The following is a 24,324-nucleotide window of genomic DNA, read 5'->3' on the forward strand; positions in this document are numbered from 1 at the left end:
ATTACAGATGTATTTGGTAGAATAATTAATTTTATTGAGGTTGAAACAAGTTTTACACTAATTTTAAAAGAAATTAATTAAATAATTAAATAATTAAATAATTAATAAGTTTTAGTTTTATATAATGTACAAAAAAGTTTATGACAAAAATAAAGGAATATTTATTTATGTTGATGCTCACACAGGAAAAGAAATTAAACGTGGAACAGGTATCTTTGACACTTTAACGAAATTGCTTTCAAGTTCAGCCACATCTTCAATTAGCACAGCTGGAAAAAAAGCTTTGGAAACAGCAGGAAAAGCTGCGCTAGAAAGTGGAACCAAAAAGGTTGGAACAGAAGTTGGAAATTTGGCTGCTAATAAAATTGTTGAAAAATTTAAAAAGAAACCTGCTCCGGCAGTTGGTAATTTAATTGCTAAGGAATTACAAGAAAAGAATAACAGTAAAAATAATAATAAAAATAATAATGATAATGAGGAGGATATTAATATAAGATTAAATAGATTATTGTCAGGATCTGGAACTTCAACTCATCGTAAACGTATTAACAGATTAATTTATAAAAAATAAAATAATATATAATATATACATGTTTAGAACAAAACAAAACTGTGAAAGATATGAATTAACTCCTATTCAATTAGATACAGCCTTAATATCTGTCTTGGGAAATAATGTTAAGCAACAAAAAAACGGATATCACTTTACAATTTATGATAGAAGCTCGTATTTTGATTGGTTTAATGCTTATTTTGAAGTAAGTTTTAAAGTAAATAAGCTTGCTAATGGTAATAATTATGGTGGTGGAGACCAAATTGCTCTAATTAATAATGCAGCTTCATTAATTGATCAGTTAGTGGTTAAAAAAAATGGGAAAATTGTATATGATTGTAATAATTTGTACAAAGTAATAAATGTAAAGAGTTTGGTTGAACTATCTGAAGATTATGCAAAATCAACTGGAACAAACGAATATATTTATTTAGATACTACTGATACTGCTGCCGCTGATAATAATTCAGGTTTCAAATTTAGAAAGGAATTACTCCAAGGTGGTAATGAGGTAAATACTAAAATTCCATTAAATAATTATTCATTTTTTCAGGGTTTAGAAACTAATATTTTACCTCCAAGTCAAATTCAAATAACACTGCAACTGACAGATGATGATGAATTAATTTTTAGAGCTAATGCTGCTGATGCTGGTAGAGTAATTGTAACAAAATTATTTTCTATGGGTTCCACATTTGGTTTTTAATGAATTTGGACTTAATTTAATTTCTGAAAGATTTACAAAAGCAAGATGGTCATACCTACGGGAAATGGTGACGCAATCAACTGATACACAACAAACTAATATAACCTTTAGAATAACGGCTGGTGTAACAAAACCACAACATGTATTTGTTAATTTACAACGACCTGATAAAAGTAATTCACAAGAACATAATCCACATTTATTAGATACATTTAAAATTAATGCATTAAATGAAAATTGCACTTTGAGCTCTTGTCGTCTTGAAGTAGGTAATGGTGTTTTTTATCCAGAAACAGAATACACAAGTATATCAAGAATATACGATGATGTAATTAATTATTATTATAAACAAAATAATAAGACTACTGGAAGTCTTTTAAATAGATTGAATTTTCAAAGTTTGTTTGGATTTATTCATTTTAACTTGGAATATAAAAAGGAAGTAATAACAGAAGATCCTAAGCATATTACATTAAAAGCTAAATTAAATATTCCGCCGGCAGCCAATATTCGTGTTTACGCAATTGTATTGTATGAAGAAACAGTCGAAATAAATACTGTTGGAAATGAACTTGTTATTGTTTAGAAATAAATTAAATATAAATTATATATAATGACATCAAATTATATTGAATATAAAGTTAACCTAACAGATGGGCAAAAGAAAAATTTAGCACAAGCTTATAATAATAAAATTCCACATACTTTTAGATTAAAACATGAACAATTACGTGGAAACTTTCCTTTACTTTTAACAAAAACACAAATTAATCAAATTGAAAAGTCTATTAGAAATAAGAAGGGATTAGAAATTACAATTTCAAAAAAAACAAATGTCCAGTCAAGGTCAAAATGGTGGATTTTTAGGAGCTTTGGCTGGTTTGTTAGGAAAAACAATTCTTCCAATGGCAGCGAAAATAGTTCCAAAAATATTAGCCCCTCTAGGCATCGGCGCTTTGTCTGGGCTGGCCAGTACTGGTGTTAGTAAAATACTTGGAAATGGTATGATTTCAGTAGCTAATGATAAGAAAAATGTTATATCACCATATCTTACACCTAATCAAAGAAAGCAACTAGTAGGATCTGGGGTGATTAAATTAACACAAAAACAAAAACAAGACGGCGGTTTTTTAGGCATGTTGGCTGCTAGTCTAGGAATACCTTTGATTACATCTTTGTTAAGTGGTAAGGGACATGGCCAGGGTATACAGATTGATTCTCAACGGAGACCGTACAGACGAATTCCTATAGTAAAAAAAAATAAAATTTATAAACAAACCAATTTCTAACTTTGAAATTGAACAATGGGTAAAACAATTAAAAATGAAAAACTTTAGGGGTGTATTTAGTAGAAATAATTTACCAAGAGTGAAACTCTCGGAGACCACAGGTTTATCAAAAACGAAAGAAAAGGTTGAATGTGGAATAATCAATTTAGATGACTCTGTTGGGTCTGGAACACATTGGGCTTGTTACTTAAATAATATGTACTTTGATTCATTTGGACTTCCTCCACCAAAAGAAGTAATTAAATATATACCTGGGGTCAAGTATAACAACATACAATATCAAGACAAAACAAGTACACTCTGTGGTTATTATTGTTTATTTTTCATAAAAATGTTACAAGATAAAGTACCGTTGTATGATTTACTGTATAAAATACTAAAAATTAATAATGTAAAACAAAATGAACAAACTATTAAACTTTATTATAAATTATTTTAATTAATAAGGACAAAACTATTGTAAATTGTTTTTAGTGTGGAGTATAAATATAGAATCTCTGATTCTCTTAAAGTTTCCTTCTGGTTTTTTTCATTTTTAAATATATGCTTTCTTCATTTTAAATCATCTTTAGTTAAATCAGAGGTTTTCATTCGGTTTAACTAAAGATCAAGAAGATTTTCAGGGTACCAAGTTAGTATATTAAGTTTAGGTTAAGGTTAAAGTCCACTTATAAAATAGGGATAAGAGGTCAAGTGGGGTCAAAACGCCAAAATCGGTATTTCTTATACTACTAATACATGTCAAATATCTAAGCTCTAGGCCTTCTGGTTTATTTTTAGAAAATGTTTGAAGATTTTTCTATGTAAAATCAAGTGACCCCTGGGGCGGGATCAATTCTGACCCCGGGGTTCATGATTTGAATAAATTTTGTAGAGCTCTAGGCCTTCTGGTTTATTTTTCGAAAATTTTGAAGATTTTTCTATGTACAATCAAGTAACCACATGGGGTGGGGTCAATTTGACCCCGGGGGGTCATGATTTGAACAAATTTTGTAAAGGTCCACTAGGCAATGCTACATGTGAAATATCTCAGCTCTAGGCCTTCTGGTTTATTTTCTGATTTTTTTTGAAGATTTTCCTATGTAAAATCAAGTGACCCCTGGGGCGGTGCCAATTTTGCCGCGGGGGTCATGACTTGAAAAATGTTTGTAGAAGTCTTCTAGGTTATGTTACATATTAAATATCTAAGATTTAGACCGTCTGGTTTATTTTTAGCAAATTTATGAAGATTTCCCTATGTACAATCAAGTAACTCCTGGAGCTGGGTCAATTTTACCCTGTGGGGGGGGGGGGGGGGTCAAGATTTTAACAAAGTTTGTAGAGGTCCATTAGGCAATGCTACATGTCAAATATATAAGATCTAGGCCTTCTGGTTTATTTTTTAGAAAATTTTGAAGATTTTTCTATGTAGAATCAAGTAACCCCCATGGGGCGGAGTCAGTTTGACCCAGAGGGTCATGATTTGAAAAGTGTTTGTGAAATATCTAAGCTCTAGGGCTTCTGTTTTTTTTTTAGAATTTTTTTTTTGAAGATTTTCCTATGTAAAATCAAGTGACCCCTGGGGCGGGGTCAATTTTGACCCCGGGGGTCATAATTTGAACAAATTTTGTAGAGGTCTACTAGGCAATGCTACATGTCAAATATCTAAGCTCAATGCCTTCTGGTTTATTTTCTCTTTTTTTTTTGAAGATTTTCGTATAGAAATCTATGTAAAACCAAGTGACCCCTAGGGCGGGGTCAATTTTGACCCCGGGGGCATGATTTGAACACCTTTAGTAGAGGTCCACTAGGCAATGCCACAGGCCAAATATCTAAGCTCTAGTTCTTTTGGGTTTTGAGAAGAAGATTTTTTAAGATTTTCCTATGTAAAATCAAGCGACCCCTTGGGCAGAGTCGATTTTGACCCCGGGGTCATGGTTTGAACAAATTTTATAGAAGTCCACTAGGCAATGCTTCACACCAAATATCTAGGCTCTAGGGCTTGTGGTTTTTGATAAGAAGATTATTAAATATTTTCCTATCGGTTGCCATGGCAACCAGAGTTTTGCATGGAATTCAATTCTTTGAACAAATTTTGTAGAGCTTCACCCAAGGAACATTCCTGTGAAGCTTGGATGTAATTGGCCTAGCGGTTTATGAGGAGATGTCGTTTAATGCAAAAGTTTACGGACGTACGACGGACGCCGGACGGTGAGTGATCCAAATAGTTCACCCTGGTGAGCTAAAAATAAATCCAATTTAATATAGGATTAAAAACGTAGTCTGAACGCAGTATAAGTAAAACATTTGATCAAATTTGAAAGCGCTCTTTCTAGATGTATACATAAATATTGCGGTAATAATGCAAACTGTTGTTTGTTTTTTAAATGAATGGATTCTCTCCACTCCCCCACCCCCCACCCCCGCCCCAACCAATTTTTGAATAGTAAATAGTTGTAATATTTTTGTAATATATTTTTTAAATATTTTTAAGTCAACACTGATGTCTATGAGCTCGCTTTGAGGATTCTCCTTTTTCCATATGACGTTCATACAGTTTGGTATCGACCTACTGCACTGATCCGTCGAGCCATTAATGTCATTCTTTTGCTGCTCTGAATGATGTATACACGTGGTTTTATCTTTAATTTGGTATTCATCTGGCCTGGATTACTTTTATTTTTACTGTGTAGTAGTATTGGAACAGGGAATGACGACTGAGGGTCTGTGCTAATTTCATCCTGCCAAAACAATATTGATGCCAAAGACACGTCAATGACGTCAGAAGTCGTTAGAATATCCTGACATTCAGATAGGTATTTCTTGCATACCATACTGGGATTTCCGGTATTTTAACCGGTGCTGGAAAAATCCATTTTACACCCCGGGGTGTAAGATGGCTCTGGTGTTATAAATGACGTAACACGAACTACATATATGTAGAAGATTTATGAAGTAATTTATATTTCATTTAAAAAAAAAACGGAATAAAAATCTAGTACCTTGAGAGTTCCTCTTTTTTTTTGAGTATATTTCTCAAGTTATTTTATCAAAAATTCATAACGTTACGCTGTAACTGATAAAAAAACCGGAACTTAACCATTGTTACTTATCTTCCAAACGTCATGACGTATTTCCTGCTTACGGTCGTTGGTTTCCCGCGCTTTGTTCAAATACGCAGCTATAAGAAAAAAATCTAAAAAAGAAAGCCATTCGATTGATTTTATTTTCATTTCCTTAATTGGTATTCAAGAAAATGATTCTCTTGGCAATCATGTAGCAGCTTCCAAATGTGAAGCAACAAAAATTAGACTGACACATGTTGAGACTGACATCACACTGACACAATTTTCGTCATACTGTGGCTTTCTAGCCTGATGATGGAGGAGACCCCGTGTTCCCTTTTGTGCATTATTCAAGGGAAGAGACAAGTTGTCATGCGCAGGAGATAATATGCGCGCACGAGATAAAATATCGAAATCACAAGTGGAGATGCCATGCGCTAGAGATAAGATGTCATGCGCTCGATATAAAACGTCATGGGCTCATGAATAGATGATTTAATCTAAAATAAATGTCTTTTCTCTTAAAACCTAACATCGTATAACACAGTGCTGGTATCCTTATAATATTCACACTGTAAAGTTCGATCTTGTTTGCACACAGGCATTTTTCATATAAAGAATAAAGACTTTAAAAGTATGTCAACATTCAAATTATTTCTATCTTTTTTTCAACGGGATGAACTGCGTAAATTGGCATATTTTCGTGACCGTGAGCAGTGTATATATAAGTGATATCAGAAGGTCACAGAAAGTAAACAACAATGAAGTCATTGTCATTATATTTTGATAGGAATTGTCATTATATTGTGATAGTAATTGTCATTATATTTTGATAGGAATTGTCATTATATTTCTAAATATCGTATCTGTGTAAACTCCTGAGTTGTTGAAATTTAGAATTGTGCAATTTCATTGAACACGTTTAGAATGCACTTGTAAAACATAAATTTGATAAGTTATACTTGCAGCTATGTTACACCTCAAAATGGTAGCAACGCATTTTGGTAGTCACTACCAAAATTCAGCTGAGTTTTGGTAGCGACAAAATGCGTTGCAAGGGTACATACGATGTGTTAAAGATTATGAAATGGAACGGAACGTATTTTGGTAGTTTTTTCTCCACCAGGGGCTGTGTTCAGTTTTACATTACGAACAAAAGAGAGAGATAAAAGGAGGGAATGTATCCTATAAAAATGGTGAGGAGGGGGTTCGGCGTTCCCCTCCCGAGATATATATGTAGTTTTCATATAAAAAACACAATAAAATGTAGATTCTGAGCGTGTGAAAGGGGCCTCAAGCGACGCTTCCTATGCAATAACATCGTTATTGTTTTGTTGTTTTAGTGTGCTCTCGGAGGTGTTATCCACCGAGATATATTTTAAAATACAAAATGTTGAATTCTGTAAACGAAGTATAAATGCGGGGAAGGAACGGTGTTTCCACCTAGATATTTTCCACCTAAACATCCCACATAACATAAATGGTGCTTTCTCCGGCAAAAAAGTGTTTGTTTTTTTCTCTTTAAAGGTGAGGGGCTTCAATAGTGCAGTGAGTGGTATGACGACGCATGGAGATTGTGGTTTCTTTGTGTATGGGTAAAACTATACCATTTACTCAGAAATAAAACTCCCTCCACAATCAGGTATACAATTTCATGTATCTTATTATTTATCTACATACAGGGTGGCGAATCACGTGATGGTTGTACTCAGGGACGATCCGGCTGATTATCAAACTTGCCCGAGATGTTAATATTCTGACCAAGTTTGGTGAACATTGGATACGAACTTCTCAAGTTAGATATCTGCGATTATAGAATCGCATGCAAGATATTTCATAGAAATTGGTTGAGAAATAAAAAACTTACATTGATTTAAAGATTTGAATCGACCACTTTTGTTGATAATTTCTTCTTTGCGGAATAGCGATATGACGTACAACGATCACGTGATTCGCGACCCTGATGCGAATAATTTTCTCTAAATATTTATCGCAGATTTTGTCCTTTTCTTCATTTGTATACGACGTATTATTAGAAGACCTGCAGAAGCCGGGGTAGGGAGGGCGGCTCCAAAAGTTGTTCGCTATCTAACTTGAGAAGTTCATATCCAATGTTCACCAAACTTGGTCAGAATATTAACATCTCGGGCAAGTTTGATAATCAGCCGGATCGTCCCAGTAGTTCTGGAGTTACGCCCCTTTGATCGCTCAATATTTCTGGTGGATGAAGGTTTCATGTCTACTGAAATGTATTATACAACCCGTCTCATGTAACCTTTTCTCGTGAATCTCCTGAATTTTAATCTCGAACGGTTTATATTTACTTATGAGCGTTTGTAAAACCTGTGCCAGAGTCATGCGAACGGCATATCAGATAATTATGGTGAACAGTTGTGCCAAGTTCCTTCAATATCTCTCGATGTATGTCAAAGTTAAGAGTTGCATTGACCTCTCTCACTTTGTTTCCATTGGTCCTGCTTGATTGAATCTAGGGCCCTTACAGTTTCAAGGTCAAAAGGCCAATATCGAATGAGCGACTTAGTTCCATCATGAATATCTTTAAAATAATACTGTCCGTTTGTCGCAAAATATTTTTCTTGTAAATCACGAGGTTATTAACAATACCATTTTGCGTTGGATGTGTACATATTCAACGCATTTTGATACTACATTCCTGTAAACTACCAAATTGTATTGAGTGTAACACATTTTGGTAGTGGCTACTAAAACTCGGCTGAATTTTGGTAGTGACTTTTTCCCCTTTTTTTGCTACGAAAATGAGCTGATGCTTGGGGGAGGGGGGGGGGGGGGAGAAGGGCAACAACGCGAGCGAGAAGGGTCACCTGGGTAGAACAAGGGACCTTCGATTAGACAGCTAGATGGCCTTATCACATGAAGAATTCAGTGCCACGAGAAAAGCTCGAATTCACATCGTTGAGGCGCAAGTGATAGCGATCTTAACAATTCGGCCGTGTAGGCCCCTGAAGTATGTAGTATACCTCGTCACCAAACAACCAAAGCCTATCTGACGTTATATATTCCTTTTGAAAATTTACTGGTGCCTTAAACATGTTTTAGTCAGCTTAAACACTCGACATGCCAATGTCACATATTCTAAATGCAAGCAGCATACTAGACAAGGCTGACTAAGGGGAAGACTCAAACAAAGGATAAAAGAATCTTTTTATTTCACAGATTAAGCTTTTATATTTATTTCAGCTGTGATATATCAAGAACCATTCTTTAATTTCAGTTTCCATGTGTTGGGACAATAGCATTAAATTCTATATTGTTAACTTCTCAATGTGCTGAAAGTAGTTTCTTTAATTTTAGTTTCCATTTGTTTTGGCATTAACAGTTGAAATCTCCATCTATATTTTTTAGTTCTTTTATGTATGGAAAAGGTAAGAATATGTAACATCCATCTATTGATTTCAGCTGCTCTTAATATATACAAGTTAGAGCTCATAGAACACGAAATGCGCCCCCACCCCACTGATGCATTCAGTAACTGCACAAAGAGCAGAAATTATATGCTCACTGTAAACAAAACAAATGTTCTACTGTTCTGGTTCAATGCGACTTTGACCTTTGGTCTATTGACCTCAAAATAATCTGCTGGTCATGATGAACTTCCCCATTATGTTTGGTAATATTAGGCCTAAGCGTTCTCAAGGTATCGTCCGGAAAGGGTTTAACTTTTCATGGTCAATGTGACCTTGGCCTTTGGCCTACTGACCTTAAACTCAATAGAGGCTATCTACTAGTCATGACCAACCTCCTTATTAAGTTTTATGATCCTAGGTACAAGCGTTCTCAAGTAGTTGTCTGAAAACGATTTAAATGTTCTGGGTCAATGTAACATTGACCTTTGACTTTCTGACCTCAAAATTAACAGAGTCATCTGCTGGTCTTGATGAACCTCTCTAGCATCATTCATGTCCCTTGACCCAAGCGTTCTCAAGTTATTTTCCATAGAAATAGTATAACTGTTCCTGGCAAATGACCTTGAATTTTGACTTAATGACCTCAACATCAATGGGGGTCAACTGCTGGGCATGATCAATCTCCATTTAAGTTTTCCTGACTCAGGCCCAAGAGTTCTTTAGTTATCAACATTTTTCTGTTCCTGGTAACTGTGATCTTGACCTTCGACCTACTGATCTAAAAATCATTACGGGTCATCAGCTTGTAATGACCAACCTCCCTATCAACATTCATGATCCTAGGCCCAAGTAATCTTGCGTTATCATCCAGAAACCGTTTAACTGTTCTTGGTCACTGCGACCTTGATCTTTGACATTATGATCTCAAATTTAACAGAGGTCATCTGCAGGTCATGACAAACCTCTTTATCAATTTTCATGATCCAAATCCAAAGCGTTCTTGAGTTATCATCCTGAAACCGTTTAACTGTTTAGAATCACTGTGACCTTGACCTTTAACATACTAACCTCAAAATCAAAAGAGGTAATCTACTGGTTATGACCAGCCTCCATATCAATCTTCATGATCCTAGGCCCAAAAGTTCTTGCGTTATCATCCGGAAGCCGTTTAACTGTTCAGAGTCACTGTGACCTTGACCTTTGACATACAGATCTCAAAATCAATAGAGGTCATCTGCTGGTGATAAACAACCTCCCTATCAACTTTCATGATCCTATGTCTAATCATTCTTGAGTTATCATCCGGAAACGGATTGGTCTACATACCGACGGACCGACAGACAGACAGACAGACAGACATTTGCAAAACAATATACCTCTCCTTCAAAAGGGAGCATAAAATTACTTTTATTATTTAGTTTCTCTTTGTAAAGGTAGTGCAAATTATTCTAAAATTCTATCTATATTGTAGTTACTCCCTCTGTAGGATGCTGAAGAAAATTAAACATCAATGCGTTGATTTCAGTTCCATTAAAAACAGACAATGACTTTTCTTAAAGACGTTTGTTTTGTTATTCAATTCGCAGATTAAGACAATTATTCCGCTTCCGTATTAACATATCTGTCTCGAAATAAAGTTTGTCGACAACTTTTCAAACAACCAAACTGCATACACTTTTTATTTGACGATTGTAAAATTATCTCGACAGTGCGAGAAAAAAATGTAGAAATGCAATGAAATTTTTTTTTATTGCAAACTGTTGACATGTTTAAAACGTAACACGTGGCCCAAAAACACTTTCTGACAACAATGGTCAATAAGCACATTTTCAACGATTTGACGAAGTTCCAAAAATCTACATATCTACCTCACTGTACCGGTAAGGGGAAGAAACACCGTGTTGGAATTTGTCTTCATATAGATTTACCCTTGCTCCATACGGACTCCTGCAGGATTTGTGTTTATTCCGAGGTCAAATATTTTTCGTAAATGAAAAGCTGACAAGCTGCTAAAGCCGAGGTATTTTTAAATCGTTCAAGTAAGTTGAAAATTGACTTTTTATTTAAAAAATCATGCTTATAAATTCAGACGGGGTGATCCTTGCCTTTATACTAATCCATATGCGACATTCGTTGCAAGATATGCCTGTTTACATTTATTTCCTTTCTTTCCGGGCAAGGCTGAAAGTTGTATGACGTCACTAACGTTGTCGTCAAAAACATACATTGCTGGGCCTCCTGGCCCGGTGTTCACAAAGTATTTTTCGATCTCAGCTGAGTTTGAGTTTGAAATTTTATTAACAGTTTTACTAAAACTTTAAGACTTAATTCCAGATGAAACTGATCATCAATACTGAAAAATCATTAGAAAATAGTTATTAACTTAAAATTTAGTTTTAAACATGCTATTTAGTTATAAGTGACAAATAAAGTTTCATTATCAAACTCAGCTGAGACTGAAAATATTTTGTGAACACGGGGCCTGAGGATATCTCTTCTTAGAAGAATAAATTTATCTTTCGTGTTTAATGTAGTTTCATTTTTTTTATCTTTTACGTTGATTTACGTTATCTTTTACGTTATATAATACGTTGATTTATTTGCATTTGTTTAAACAATATCGAACAAAAGTAGCACTCATCTGAATTTTTTATGGAAAAATCATTCTTACTGCAATTATCATTTTCATGGATAATGTAGAACAGATAAAAAGCTGAAACTGTGTGCCTTAAATACTTTAAATATTTTAAAATATCACTATGTTAACAATTTTAGAGTATAGTGCTGGTATATAAGTACCATCTTATCACCTGAATCAGAAAAATAGGAATAATTACAAATCAAACTGTGAACATTTTTGTAATGTTTCCTTGTACCGAGCTTTATTCTCCAAAATGTATCAATTACCCTAGTCAGTCATCTATTTTCACACATTCTGTATGGCGTGTATGTAGGCTTACATTTAACCCGCAAAACTTTAAATTCTAGAAATATTTGGCAAAAATGGCTTAGACCAAAAATGCTCAGAATTACATGCTTTGTGGTTAAACAAAGACATGATTTTAACGCTACAATGTGTTATTGCAGAATTTGATTAAACTCATGCTAAAAAATCAAGTTGTACTTAAAAATTATGCAAATAGATGAGGTAGGGTCGTGCGGTCGATATTTTGCAACACTGATCTGAAAAAAAAAATATCTCAATAAGTTTTCATAATAAGGGTCTACAGGAAAATCTGAATCTTTATATCAGTTTTGCGCACAGATTTTTTTCCATTAATGTGGGAAAGTCGTAAATAAACTTATGACCTTTAATATGGTTAAATAAAATGTATAGGACAGTGTACTTATTTTTGAAATATTTACCCATAATTTAAGTAACTTAAGCATTTAAAGACATTTTTTTTTAATTATTTAACTTTATAATATTTTAACTTTAGAGAGACAGTACCGTTTAGGTATTAAATTTACTTACCGTATGTCTCTGGTTTGTAAAATAATTTTCATTTCCGTTCAATTGCAGAATGGGGGCAAGGGATAGTTAATTTGAAAATTCCACAATTCTGCGCTGGTACCAGTGCGAAAAAAAAAAATCATGAAAAAATCCAATTCTGACAAATTCAAGGCAAGTGTTGAGCGAATGTATTGCATAGACTTAGCACCTCATTATGTGACATTTTCAGACTGTCGATTCTGTTGCTTCTGTGTTAAAAACGAGTAAAACACAGGATTCAGGACACTAAATTTTAAGGCAAAATGGCCCAAAATGCACATCTTGGGCGACCTGTACCGTATTATCTGCAAATAACTGACCTAAAACACATGCATATTTTTAAAGCATGTGACCAGACAAAAATAATGTTGGGAAGAAAAGTGTCTCATAACCGTTTACTTTTTCCGCTATTTTGAGCTGAATCTGGATGGATGAATGACCATTTCGATTTCGTCTGAATTCCGTTACCTCAGGTAAGATTTTAGACCCGACCGTCTACACGGAGCTAGGAATATCGATTCAAGTACATTAAAGTGCATCTGTCTATTCTATTTAAAACAAGAGCTGTCGGGGGACAGCAACGCTCGACTATTCAACAGCCTTGTCGATTGATTGAATACGAAAGTCGAAAAAGGGGCATAATTTAAAAAAAGCAAAATAGGGTTATGGAACCTGCACAGTGCTTATCAGCTCATGACAGTAGACAAGTGTGTGAAGTTTCAATCCATTCCCATTAGTGGGTACTGGGATACCAGCTTACATATAAGAATTTAACCCAAAACTCCTAAGTTTAAAAAGGGGCATAATTTTGTAAAATGCAAAGTTGAGTTATTGACCCTTTGCACTGCATGTCACATCATGACAGTGAACAAGCATGTGAAGTTTCGATCCTTTCCCATTAGTGGATACTGAGATACCAGCTTACATACAAAAACTTAACCAAAAATTTCTATGTTGAAAAATGGGCATAATTTTGTAAAAAAAGCAAAATAGAGTTATGGGACCTGCTTTGTGCATGTCAATTCATGACAGTGAACAAGTGTGTGAAGTTTCAATCCATTCCAATTAGTAAGTACTGAGATACCAGCTTACATACAAAACCTTAACCAAAAAATTCTAAGTCGAAAAAGGGGCATAATTTTGTAAAAAAAGCAAAACAGAGTTATGCAACCTGTGCAATGTAAGTCAGTTTATCACAGTAAATAAGTGTGTGAAGTTTCAATCCATTCCCACAAATGGTAACTGAGATACCAGCTTACATACAAAAACTTAACCAAATCGGGACGCGGACACGGACGCCGACGCATGGGCGAGTCCAAAGTAAGTTTGTAGGGTTATTGTACTGGAACACTATGTGCTAGAATGGTTAGGGCCATTTACTGTTTACAGTCATTTTCATTATTATTCTCTTTATAACTTTATAATTAGTTCTTTTTTACCTGGTGGAAATGCTTTTGACTAATCGGATATTTTTTCTTATTTTCTGCACACTGGTGAAGATCAACGAATTTTCATGTTTTAAACATGCTTACAAGTTCAAATAAGACCGGTACTTTATGATGATATCAGGATTTAATTCGGTTTTCAGAGAGGGGCGCATACAAATCAGACAGCCGGTTGCTCACAAAATGTTGTATAATCAAATCTTTCAAACGATCCCTTGGAAGCAAAGAATGCAACAAAAAAGTAAGATAGCAGACTAGGTTTGATTTAACTTGTTTATGAGAGGTAATAAATTATACAGAGAAAATACACTTACCATTCTTCAATTTGTTGTATAAATCTTCTTTGCTTTCTGTTTTTGTCTTCTCAATCTGCTCTAATACTTCATCTCTTGCTCCAGCTATTTGTTCTGCAACTTCACCAGCTTTTGATGCAATTGCTTTCGCATGAGTATTGGCTTCCGCTTCCATCGTATTAATTCCAGCAGTGGCCTCTGTTTTCAACCTTTTAACTTCTTGATCAGCCACATCTACTAACTTTCCCTTAACAGTATGTCCTTCTGCCACTATATTTTCTTCTTGTTTTTCTCCTTCTGATGCAATTGTTTTCACATGAGTATTGGCTTCCGCTTCCATCGTATTAATTCCAGCAGTGGCCTCTGTTTTCAACCTTTTAACTTCTTGATCAGCCACATCTACTAACTTTCCCTTAACAGTATGTCCTTCTGCCACTATATCTTCTTCTTGTTTTTCTCCTTCTGATGCAATTGTTTTCACATGAGTATTGGCTTCCGCTTCCATCGTATTAATTCCAGCCGTGGCCTCTGTTTTCAACCTTTTTACTTCTTGATCAGCCACATCTACTAACTGTCTCTTCACAGTATGTCCTTCTGCAACTATATCTTCTTTTTGTTTTTTTCCTTCAGCCTGGACGTCTTCAATCGATTTCTTTGCTTGCTTTTCTATTTCATCCATTGCAGATTTGTAGGCTTTCTCTAACTGAGACATTGACGTTTTCCCATGTCTGTCAATTGCACTGACATTTGTTTTTGTGAGTTTAATAAGTTGTAACGTTTTCCTTTTAGCATTCTTCATGTAATCTTCTTTTGCAGTCATTATTTCCTCTTGAACTACTTTACCAACATCATCCAGCACTTTCCGGACATCGTCTTTACCAATGACTAGGGTATCATTTTGAAGCTAAAATATATTCAAAAAAGATTGTAGTCAGATATCGAAAGATGGTGATTTTTATTTAACTTTATTACAGTTTTTGATAGATACATTTGCAGATAAATATTTATAACAATACACTATGTAAAAATATATAGTGGATGATAAAATGTTTGAAAATTTATTTTAAGTATTTGTAACTACATGTACATATAAACATAAATAATGCAAAACACTAGGTTGAAGATTTTCTTTAGAAAAGCGTATGTTTTCCAGTACTACTTCATCTATATAGGATGATGAATAGATAAACAATTTCTGTCAATAACAGAAATACAATTTGCTAGTGACAGACGCAAGTCCTGTCAAATTCAAATAAAGCAAACTCGACGGGATTAATAATATCTGTCATGTGTTTACGAATCGGATAGAAATATCCGTCCCGAGGGCACCTGCGCATTGGGCGGTAATGAGGCTTGCCGAATTACCGCCATGCGCAGGTGGCCGAGGGGCGGATTTCTGTCTGATTCGTAAACACATGACTGATATTTTTTCTTGCATATCGTATACATGTTAGCATTTTATTCTGGCAGACGTTTTTCTTCCATACCGTATTTTACAAAAGGTAGAAAAAGTTTCGTTTTAGCACTCTTTCTTATAGTGGAGAATGAACACAAAGTGCGGGAAATTTACGTCCGTAAGCAGAAGTGACGATACGCACAATAGAGAGTTTGAGATTTCAAACTTCGCCTTCCCCTTCAACGTCTCTTGCAAAGTTAACGTATGAAGTTGAACTTCGATTAAAATTCCTTGAGATTTCAAACTTTAGAATGAACCTTCCTTCTTTTAATCTGCCCATTCAATTTATCTGTAAATATGATCGTTTTTCTCGTGCATTTTGATATCAATTGTCCGAAAGTGCACGACTTTTACAAGAGGTTTTAGAAATGAAAATTAAATAAAAACATTTCAATTAACATAATCATCGCATGGATATTAGTGCGATTACAAAAAAATCATTTTATATAAAATGATGTCAGTATACAATGCATGACTGTAAATCATACATGAGAGAAAATAACAATGATAATCATATCAACGTATTCTATTGATGGTGTTCTTGAAAGATATCACAGTTAATATTTTTTAAACAAAAACATGAGACATCAACTACAACAAATGCATTTCTCGATATACTTTGAAGTTAAATATATGAGATAAAGCAAACACAAAAGGCTGTTGACTAGTATTTCATAGTTTTCATTAAAGTTTTTTTTTACTTTGAATTAGTACTTTGTACATCGAATTCCTTAAAGACGCGTTTTACTTGTAGACTGTTCCTGTTGAAAATCTAACCTTTTAAAAGATATGTTGAAAACATGAGCCAATATACACAATTTATGAATACATTTAACAAGCGATTTGAAACAAATGTAAGATACTCCCGTGATATCATACGTTTTGGCATCATGACACTCAGTTTGACTCTGTATAATGCCAAACTCTCAGACAGCACAATATAATCGTGCCAAGTCACCATGTGTCTAGCGAAATAGTCAAAAACTGTTAGGTGGAGACGAAATTTGTCGCACAAAATAACATGTGGGCATATACACGTATTTGTTTGAATATACTATTTCATATGTAAAGCAGATCAAGGAATTTTGGTTAGAGGGATACCAACTTCAAGAGGGTGAGGGGGTCACCCATTCAGGGGGGGGGGGGGGGGGGGGGGGGTAGTCCCACCGAGTTTCAAGACCGATTTTCTTTGTAAAATGTAAGAATCAGAGAGGGATTGACCCAAATGCCTCTCTGCCATGTTCTGGGTCCGTGCATGTAAAGAATGGAGCTATCCCATACGGCTAATAGGAAACCTCTCGCATCATGATATCATAGATCTAAACTTGTCTGATACTTAAAAAAAATCCGTCTTACTAGTACCATTTTATGTTTGTAATTAAAACGCAATTGTCTTATTAAGTATCCGGCAGAAACGAATTGACTCCATTTGGAAGTTAAAATAAAATGTTCCACCAAATGATAATCGCGCGGTTATCATTCATTTTTCAAGTAAAATGACTGTCATGCCTTGTGCCTCCATCCAGATTTCAGTCTTTGATGCCGTGTATTTCGACAGAATAGATGTACAAAAACTGAAGTTTTGACTTTCGTGATATCACATCTTCGGACGTTCAAAACTTCACTTCTTACGACAAAAAAGCCCATCTGGTATAATCAATACCGCCTGAGGACACAAATATGCCGTAGAAGTTAAAGTTTGAACAACATCTCAAAGTTTCTCAAAATCAGTTGATAACTTCATACCTCCAGGTTCAATTTAATGTATTTAGTTAAAATCATTAGCCAAACAAAACTTCAATATTCTTATACTTATTGATAGTGTTTCGCATCAAATTTAGTCCAATTATACATATTGATAATCGAATAACTTAATAAGCAGAAATCCTTAAACTAAGCTTTTTATTTCACATAGTAATAAAACGAAGTCTTAGGCTAACTTGAAATTACATGGAAAACTTTAGTAGCAACGTCTGATATAAATAAAATACACGCATATTGGTGACGTTTTACCCCCAATATATATGAGAGACGTTGAAGGGGAAGGCGAAGGTTGAAATCTCAAACTCTCTAAATACAAAGTTCCACTTTAGTTTTGTCGTTTGTAGCGTAACGTTATGTTTTTATGGTAAACAAACGTATTTTGAATCGAGAAATATACTATAAGGAATGGTGAGAAACTATCAAGGTACCTGCTTTTTTCGTATTTTACATAAACAATATATTATTAGTGTATGAACCAGTAGTTGTCATTAACAGCACGAGAGTCATCTGGCAGTGGCATGGGGGTGCCAGATGGGTTTTGCCGGCATGGGTAAAATAACCGGAAACGCCAGTCTGATATGCAAGAAATTAGAAGTTTGACTCTAACAAAAGGACTATATGGCTCGTAATCGCATACATGAGCTTCAGAGCTGAAATAGTTTTAAGGGTGTGCAATTCTGAAAGACGACTATAATATGCTTAAAGTGGCAACGAAATATATCGGGAAAAGGAATGAAAAATAAATGTTTGGTGGAGGGAGTGCATGATCGGGAAGGTGCGGTCGACTGGCTAGAGGAGAGAGGATGGTGTAGAGTAAAACTTAGCATGCTGATCAATATTTATTAAAGGTTTGAAAAAAAAAACAGAACAAGAGGGCCATGATGGCCCTATATCGCTCACCTGTTATCATTGCACTTGAGGACAAGAAGGTCCTCAGAAAAAATATCTAAGTCCAAAAGACAGGAACAACAATTGGAAGAAATTTAACCAAAAAGAAAAAAATATCTTACAAGGTATAGATATGTTAAAATACACCTAAAAATTGGCGGTACCATCCATGTTGTACCACAGAAAACTGGTCTCTTGTTTTCCCTACGGCCAATAATAAAAAAGTTACTAAAAATAAGCTATTTATAGTAACGTAAAAAGGAAGTAATTAAAAAAAATATTGTAAGTGGACAAAAGAAGGATCTGCCAAATAAATCTGTTGACATATAAAATGAAATTTCAGATCAGTATCTTCAGTAGTTATGGAGATATAACAATTTCAATTTGAAATAAAGGGAGGTAATTTGACATAAAATCAGTCCATAGTTATCTACCCTGATTGTCTCAGTCCAACTAATAACAATAATGAAATTTCAAGTAAGTCCTGTAAGTACTTACTGATATAAATCCATTTTGATTCCAATCAGGGGAGGTAATCAGATATAAAATAACTCTGGAACCTATGATTGGATCTGATTTGTCATGGAATCCAAGATTTATTGCTGTTGAAGATATTTTGGAAGTTTGTATCAAATAAAACCATAAATGAAGTCTCTATATGGCTGCAAAAGCCAAAATAGCCAATTTTGGACCTTTAAGGGGCCATAACTCTAGAACCAATGATGGAATCTGGCCAGTTCAAGAAAGGAAGCAAGATCTTGTGGTGATACAAGTTGGGTGCAAGTTTAGTTAAAATCAAATCATAAATGAAGCTGCTATTGTGCAGACAAGGTCAAAATAGCTAATTTTGGCCCTTTCAGGGGCCATAACTCTGGAACCCATTAAGGGATCTGGCCGGTTCAAGAAAGGAACCGAGATCTTATGGTGACACAAGTTTTGTGCAAGTTTGATTAAATTCAAATCATAAATGAAACTGCTATTGTGCAGACAATGTCAAAATAGCTAATTCTGGCCCTTTCAGGGGCCATCACTCTGGAACCCATAATGGAACATCGCCAGTTCAAGAAAGGAACCGAGATCTTATGGTGATACAAGTTGTGTGCAAGTTTGGTTAAAATAAAATGATAAATGAAGCTGCTATTGTGCAGACAAGGTCAAAATAGCTAATTCTGGCCCTTTCAGGGGCCATAACTCTGGAACCCATTATGGAATCTGGCCAGTTCAAGAAAGGAACCAAGATCTCATGGTGATACAAGTTGTGTGTCAGTTTGGTAAAAATCAAATCATAAATAAAGCTGCTATTGTGCAGACAATGTCAAAATAGCTAATTTTGGCCCTTTCAGGGGCCATAACTCTGGGACCCATAGTGGGATCTGGCCAGTTCAAGAAAGGAACCGTGATCTTATGGTGATACAAGTTGTATGCAAGTTTGGTTAAAATAAAATCATAAATGAAACCACTATCGTGCAGACAAGAAATTGTTGACGGACGCACGGACGGAAGGACGCACGGACGGACGACGGACGAAGGGTGATCACAAAAGCTCACCTTGGCACTATGTGACAGGTGAGCTAAAAACCGTTGGAAGGGAGCTATACAGGGTGATCAAGGTGGTTGGGGTGACCGGGTTTGGGTAAATAACTTCACATCTTGATTTTTTTGTTGTTTTTGGATTTAACGTCGCTCCGACACATAATAGGTCATATGGCGACTTTCCAGCTTTAATGGTGGATGAAGACCCCAGGTGCCCCTCCGTGCATAATTTCATCACGAGCGGGCACCTGGGTAGAACCACCGACCTTCCGTTAGCCAGCTGGGTTGCTTCCTCACAAGACGAATTCAACGCCCCGAGTGAGGCTCGAACCCATATCGATAAGGGACAAGTGATTTGAAATCAGCGACCTTAACCACTCGGCCACGGAGGCCCCCTCACATGTTGATAATAAATTGTACCTGTATAAGTAAATGTAGAGCAAGAGGCCCCTTGACAAATATTATCTAAGCTCTGGGCCATATGGCTTGAAAGAATATATATTTTTAAAGTTTTTTTAAAGACTACCCACACAATTCTACTTTACATAGGTCATGTGGTTTTGTACAAGATTTTCAAGGTAAACGTCATATACAAACGAGCGCATTCTTTCAAACACCATATGATCACAGGGCGGGACCATATTTGATACTAGGGGAACAATTTGAACATTCTGTGTAGAGAACCTCTAGATGATGTCACATACCAAAAATCAATGTCCTAGTCTCTGTGGTTTTGGACAAGAAGATTTTCGAAGTTTTTCTTATAAATTATTAGTCTATATAAAGCATGTGACCTCCTGAGCGGAACCATATTGGACACTAGAGAGATAATCTGAACAGCTTGGTAGATAACCACTGTATGACACTAAGTTGCAAATATCAGCCATTTGATCTGTGATTTTGGAGAAAAAAGATCTAATGACATTCCTTCCGATTCCCATGGCAACCACAGTTCTGCATCGAATTAAAGTCTTTGAAACAGTTATGAAGAAGACCATCCAAGGATCATCCCAGACCTGTGAAATTTCGTGTTATTTTTTAAAGAAAAATGTGGACGTACGTACGGACCCTGAGCACTTTGTGAGCTAACACCCAAGGTTCTCTGTTGCTCTATTATAATAATGTTTGACAACACTACGTGCGAAACACGCTATATGATGTGTGGTGTTTGAAATTGTAAATGTTTCACTGTTATTCCACACCAAACTATCGTCAGTCGCTAATCATCTCTTTTTAAATAAATTAATAAATAAATAAATACATCAATAAACTAGAAATGTGTTAATAGGACACAGACGCCCCCACTACATGACATTAAAATGACAATTTTTTTTCCCAGGTCAGGGGCCAGAACTCCTACAATGTTAAATGAATCCGGATGCGAAACCCCAGGTGCACAACTGCACATGCTGACCAACATTCCTGTAAACTTTGGTGACTCTAGGTCAAATACTTTTGGAGCTACGCACGACACAACATTAAAATGACTCATTTTTAATTAAGTCAGTGGCTATAACTCCTACACGACTGAATGAATCCGGATGCGAAACCCCAGGTGCACAACTGCATATGCTGACCAACCTTCTTGTAAACTTTGGTGATTCTAGGTCAAATACTTTTGGAGCTATGCGCGACACAACATTAAAATGACTAAATTTTTACTAAGTCAGGGGCCATAACTCCTACAAGACTAGATGAATCCGGACGCGAAACCCCAGGTGCATAACTGCACATGCTGACCAACATTCCTGTAAACTTTGGTGACTCTAGGTCAAATACTTTTGGAGATATGCGCGACACAACATTAAAATGACCAATTTTTTACTAAGTCAGGGGCCATAACTCCTACATGACTGAATGAATCCGAACGCAAAACCCAAGATCTATATATATGCACAACTGCACATGCTGACCAACATTTCTGTAAAGTTTTGTGACTCTACGTCAAATACTTTCAGAGCTACGCGCGACACAACATTTTCGGAAAGACGGACGGACGGACAAGAGCAAATCTATATGCCCCCCCCCCCCCCCCCCCCAAAAAAGTGGGGGCATAATAAAAACAAAAGAAAACTAGAATTGTCACAAGAGTGACGAATTATACCCCCATATTATGGTATTGTCACAGGACTATGCTAATGTCAAGCCAAACTTGCCTGACCTTTGAACTCCTAACCTAAATATCAATACAAGTCATTTGTTAGTCATTATCAACATTCCTATGAGGTTTCGTGATCCTTCGCCTAAACGTTCTTAAATTATTTTCCGGAAAAGTTTTCATGTTCCAGGTCACTCTGACCTTTGACCTTTGGAACTCGTAATCAAAAGGAGCCATCTGTTGGTCATGACCTACCTCCCTAATAAGTTTTGTTATCCTATTCCAAAGTTGTCTGAAATTAGTATCCAAAACTCGTTTTAAATATTCCGGTCACTGTGTCATTGACCTGTAACCCTTTAACTGCAAAATCAAAAGGGGTCATCAGCTGGTCATAGCCAACCTCCCTATCAATTCTCATGATCGTAGGCTAAAACATTCTCAAGTTATCAATTGGAAACTGTTTAACTATTTTGTGTCATTGTGACCTTGACCTTTGACCTACTAACCTTAAAGTCAAACTTCACCTGTATTTTATCATGTTACACCCTTGTATAAAAATATGATCCTAGACCAAAGCGCTCTCAAGTTATCATCCGCAAACCGTTTAACTGTTTCGAGTCAATTTGACCTTGACCTTTGACCTACTGATCTCAAGTCGAACTTGACCTACACTTCATGATGATACATCTGTGTACAAAAACCATGATCCTTGACCCACACGTTCTTAAGTTATCTCCCTGAAACCATTTAACTGTTCTGAGTCACTGTGACCTTGACCTTTGACCCCAATGTCAAATTTGACCTGTATTTTATGATAATACACCTGTGTACCAAAATGTATGATCCTAGGTATAAGCGTTCTCAAGTTATCATCCGGAAACCGTTTAACTGTTCTAGGTCACTGTGACCTTGACCTTTGACCTACTGATCGCAAAGTAGTGATGGGCAAATCGGTTAGATTTGCCAACCGATTAATCGGCATATTCGGACAAGCCAACCGATTCGATTAATCGGATATAATCGGATAATCGGTTACTCTAGTTGCATATCTGTAAGTTCACCCCACAGTGTATGTTTTTATGCCATTTCTTAAGAAATGAACTTCACGGCATCAAATATCCTATTTCTATTGTATCCCTTCATAAACACAACTTGAGTTAAGTAAGTTAACTGCATAAAAGTAAAATATTTGTGAAGATAGTAAACTTCAAATCAAGTACTCGTCTTAATTTCACCAGGGACTTATCCAGTGATATTGTGCTATTAAATTATTTGGAGCAAAAAATAGTATGAACGGTTTATTAATTCTAAGCTAACAACTGGAAGGATTTCAGTCCCACAAAATAAAAAATTGAAAATACCTTTGCTAATAATAGTAATATGCTTGCCTAAGTCTTACGGCATGCTATGCATACTGCCATACTAATGTCAAGAGTTTAGGTTGATGGTTTTCCCGGCTTAATTTTGTATAAGCCATATAACTTCCAATATCTGGGTGATCACAGAAGACCTCAGTTTCTGTCGAGACTTTGGAGGAAGCCATTTTACGTAGAGTAGTTTCCCTTGGCGTAATTGCCCCAAAGAACCGTAAATACCAGAAAGAAAAAGGTCAGAAACAACTAAATTATCCGTTAATGATGCCAAGTAATTAATCGGTCAGGGAAAAGTGAAGTCGGCGATCGCACTCATGAATGCAACGCCGACGATTATTCGATTGTCGCCGATTGTCGGCCCATCACTATCGCAAAGTCAAAGTTGACCTGCATTTCATGATGGATACCTGGGTACCAAAATGCATGGTCCTAGACCCAAAAGTTCCCAAGTTATCATCCGGAAATAATTTAACTGTTCAGTGTCACTGTGACCTTGACCTTTGATCTACTAACTTCAAAGTATGACCTGCATCTTATGATAATACACCTGTGTGCAAAAAATCACGATCCTAGACCCAAACATTCTGAAGTTATCATTTAACTGTTCCGAGTTACTGTGACCTTAACCTTTAACCTAACCCAAAGTCAATCTTGACCTGCATTTTATGATGATACTCCTGTGTACCAAAATGTATGATCCTAGGACAAAGCGTTCTCAAGTTATCATCCGGAAACCGTTTAACTGTTAAGGGTCACTATGACCTTGACCTTTGACCTACTGACTCAACAGTCAAACTTGACTTGCATTTTCTGATGTTACGCCTGTGTACAAAAGTTATTTAAATCGGTCAAGTCTTTCAAGAGTTATCATCCGGAAACCATAAAACCATCGGACCGACCGACAGACAAGCTCACTCCTATATATACACCCGCTCCACCACCACCACCCTCCACCCCCAAACTTCGTTTTGTATGGGTATAAAAACATTTTGTCCTGAAATTA

The 24,324-nt window shown here is 35.8% G+C and overlaps 1 protein-coding gene across 1 annotated transcript in view; it reads right to left on the bottom strand.

Moving 5' to 3' along the window:
- Positions 1–24,324, bottom strand: part of LOC128549457 (uncharacterized) — a 71,496-nt gene that overhangs the window by 38,635 nt on the left and 8,537 nt on the right. Inside the window, exon 3 of the mRNA XM_053526097.1 lies at positions 14,231–15,113. Within this exon, the coding sequence (XP_053382072.1) occupies positions 14,231–15,113 (883 nt within the window). The remainder of the gene's footprint in view (positions 1–14,230; positions 15,114–24,324) is intronic.

This window comes from Mercenaria mercenaria, chromosome 16 (genome assembly GCF_021730395.1).
Source record: "Mercenaria mercenaria strain notata chromosome 16, MADL_Memer_1, whole genome shotgun sequence".
Classification (NCBI taxonomy): domain Eukaryota; kingdom Metazoa; phylum Mollusca; class Bivalvia; order Venerida; family Veneridae; genus Mercenaria; species Mercenaria mercenaria.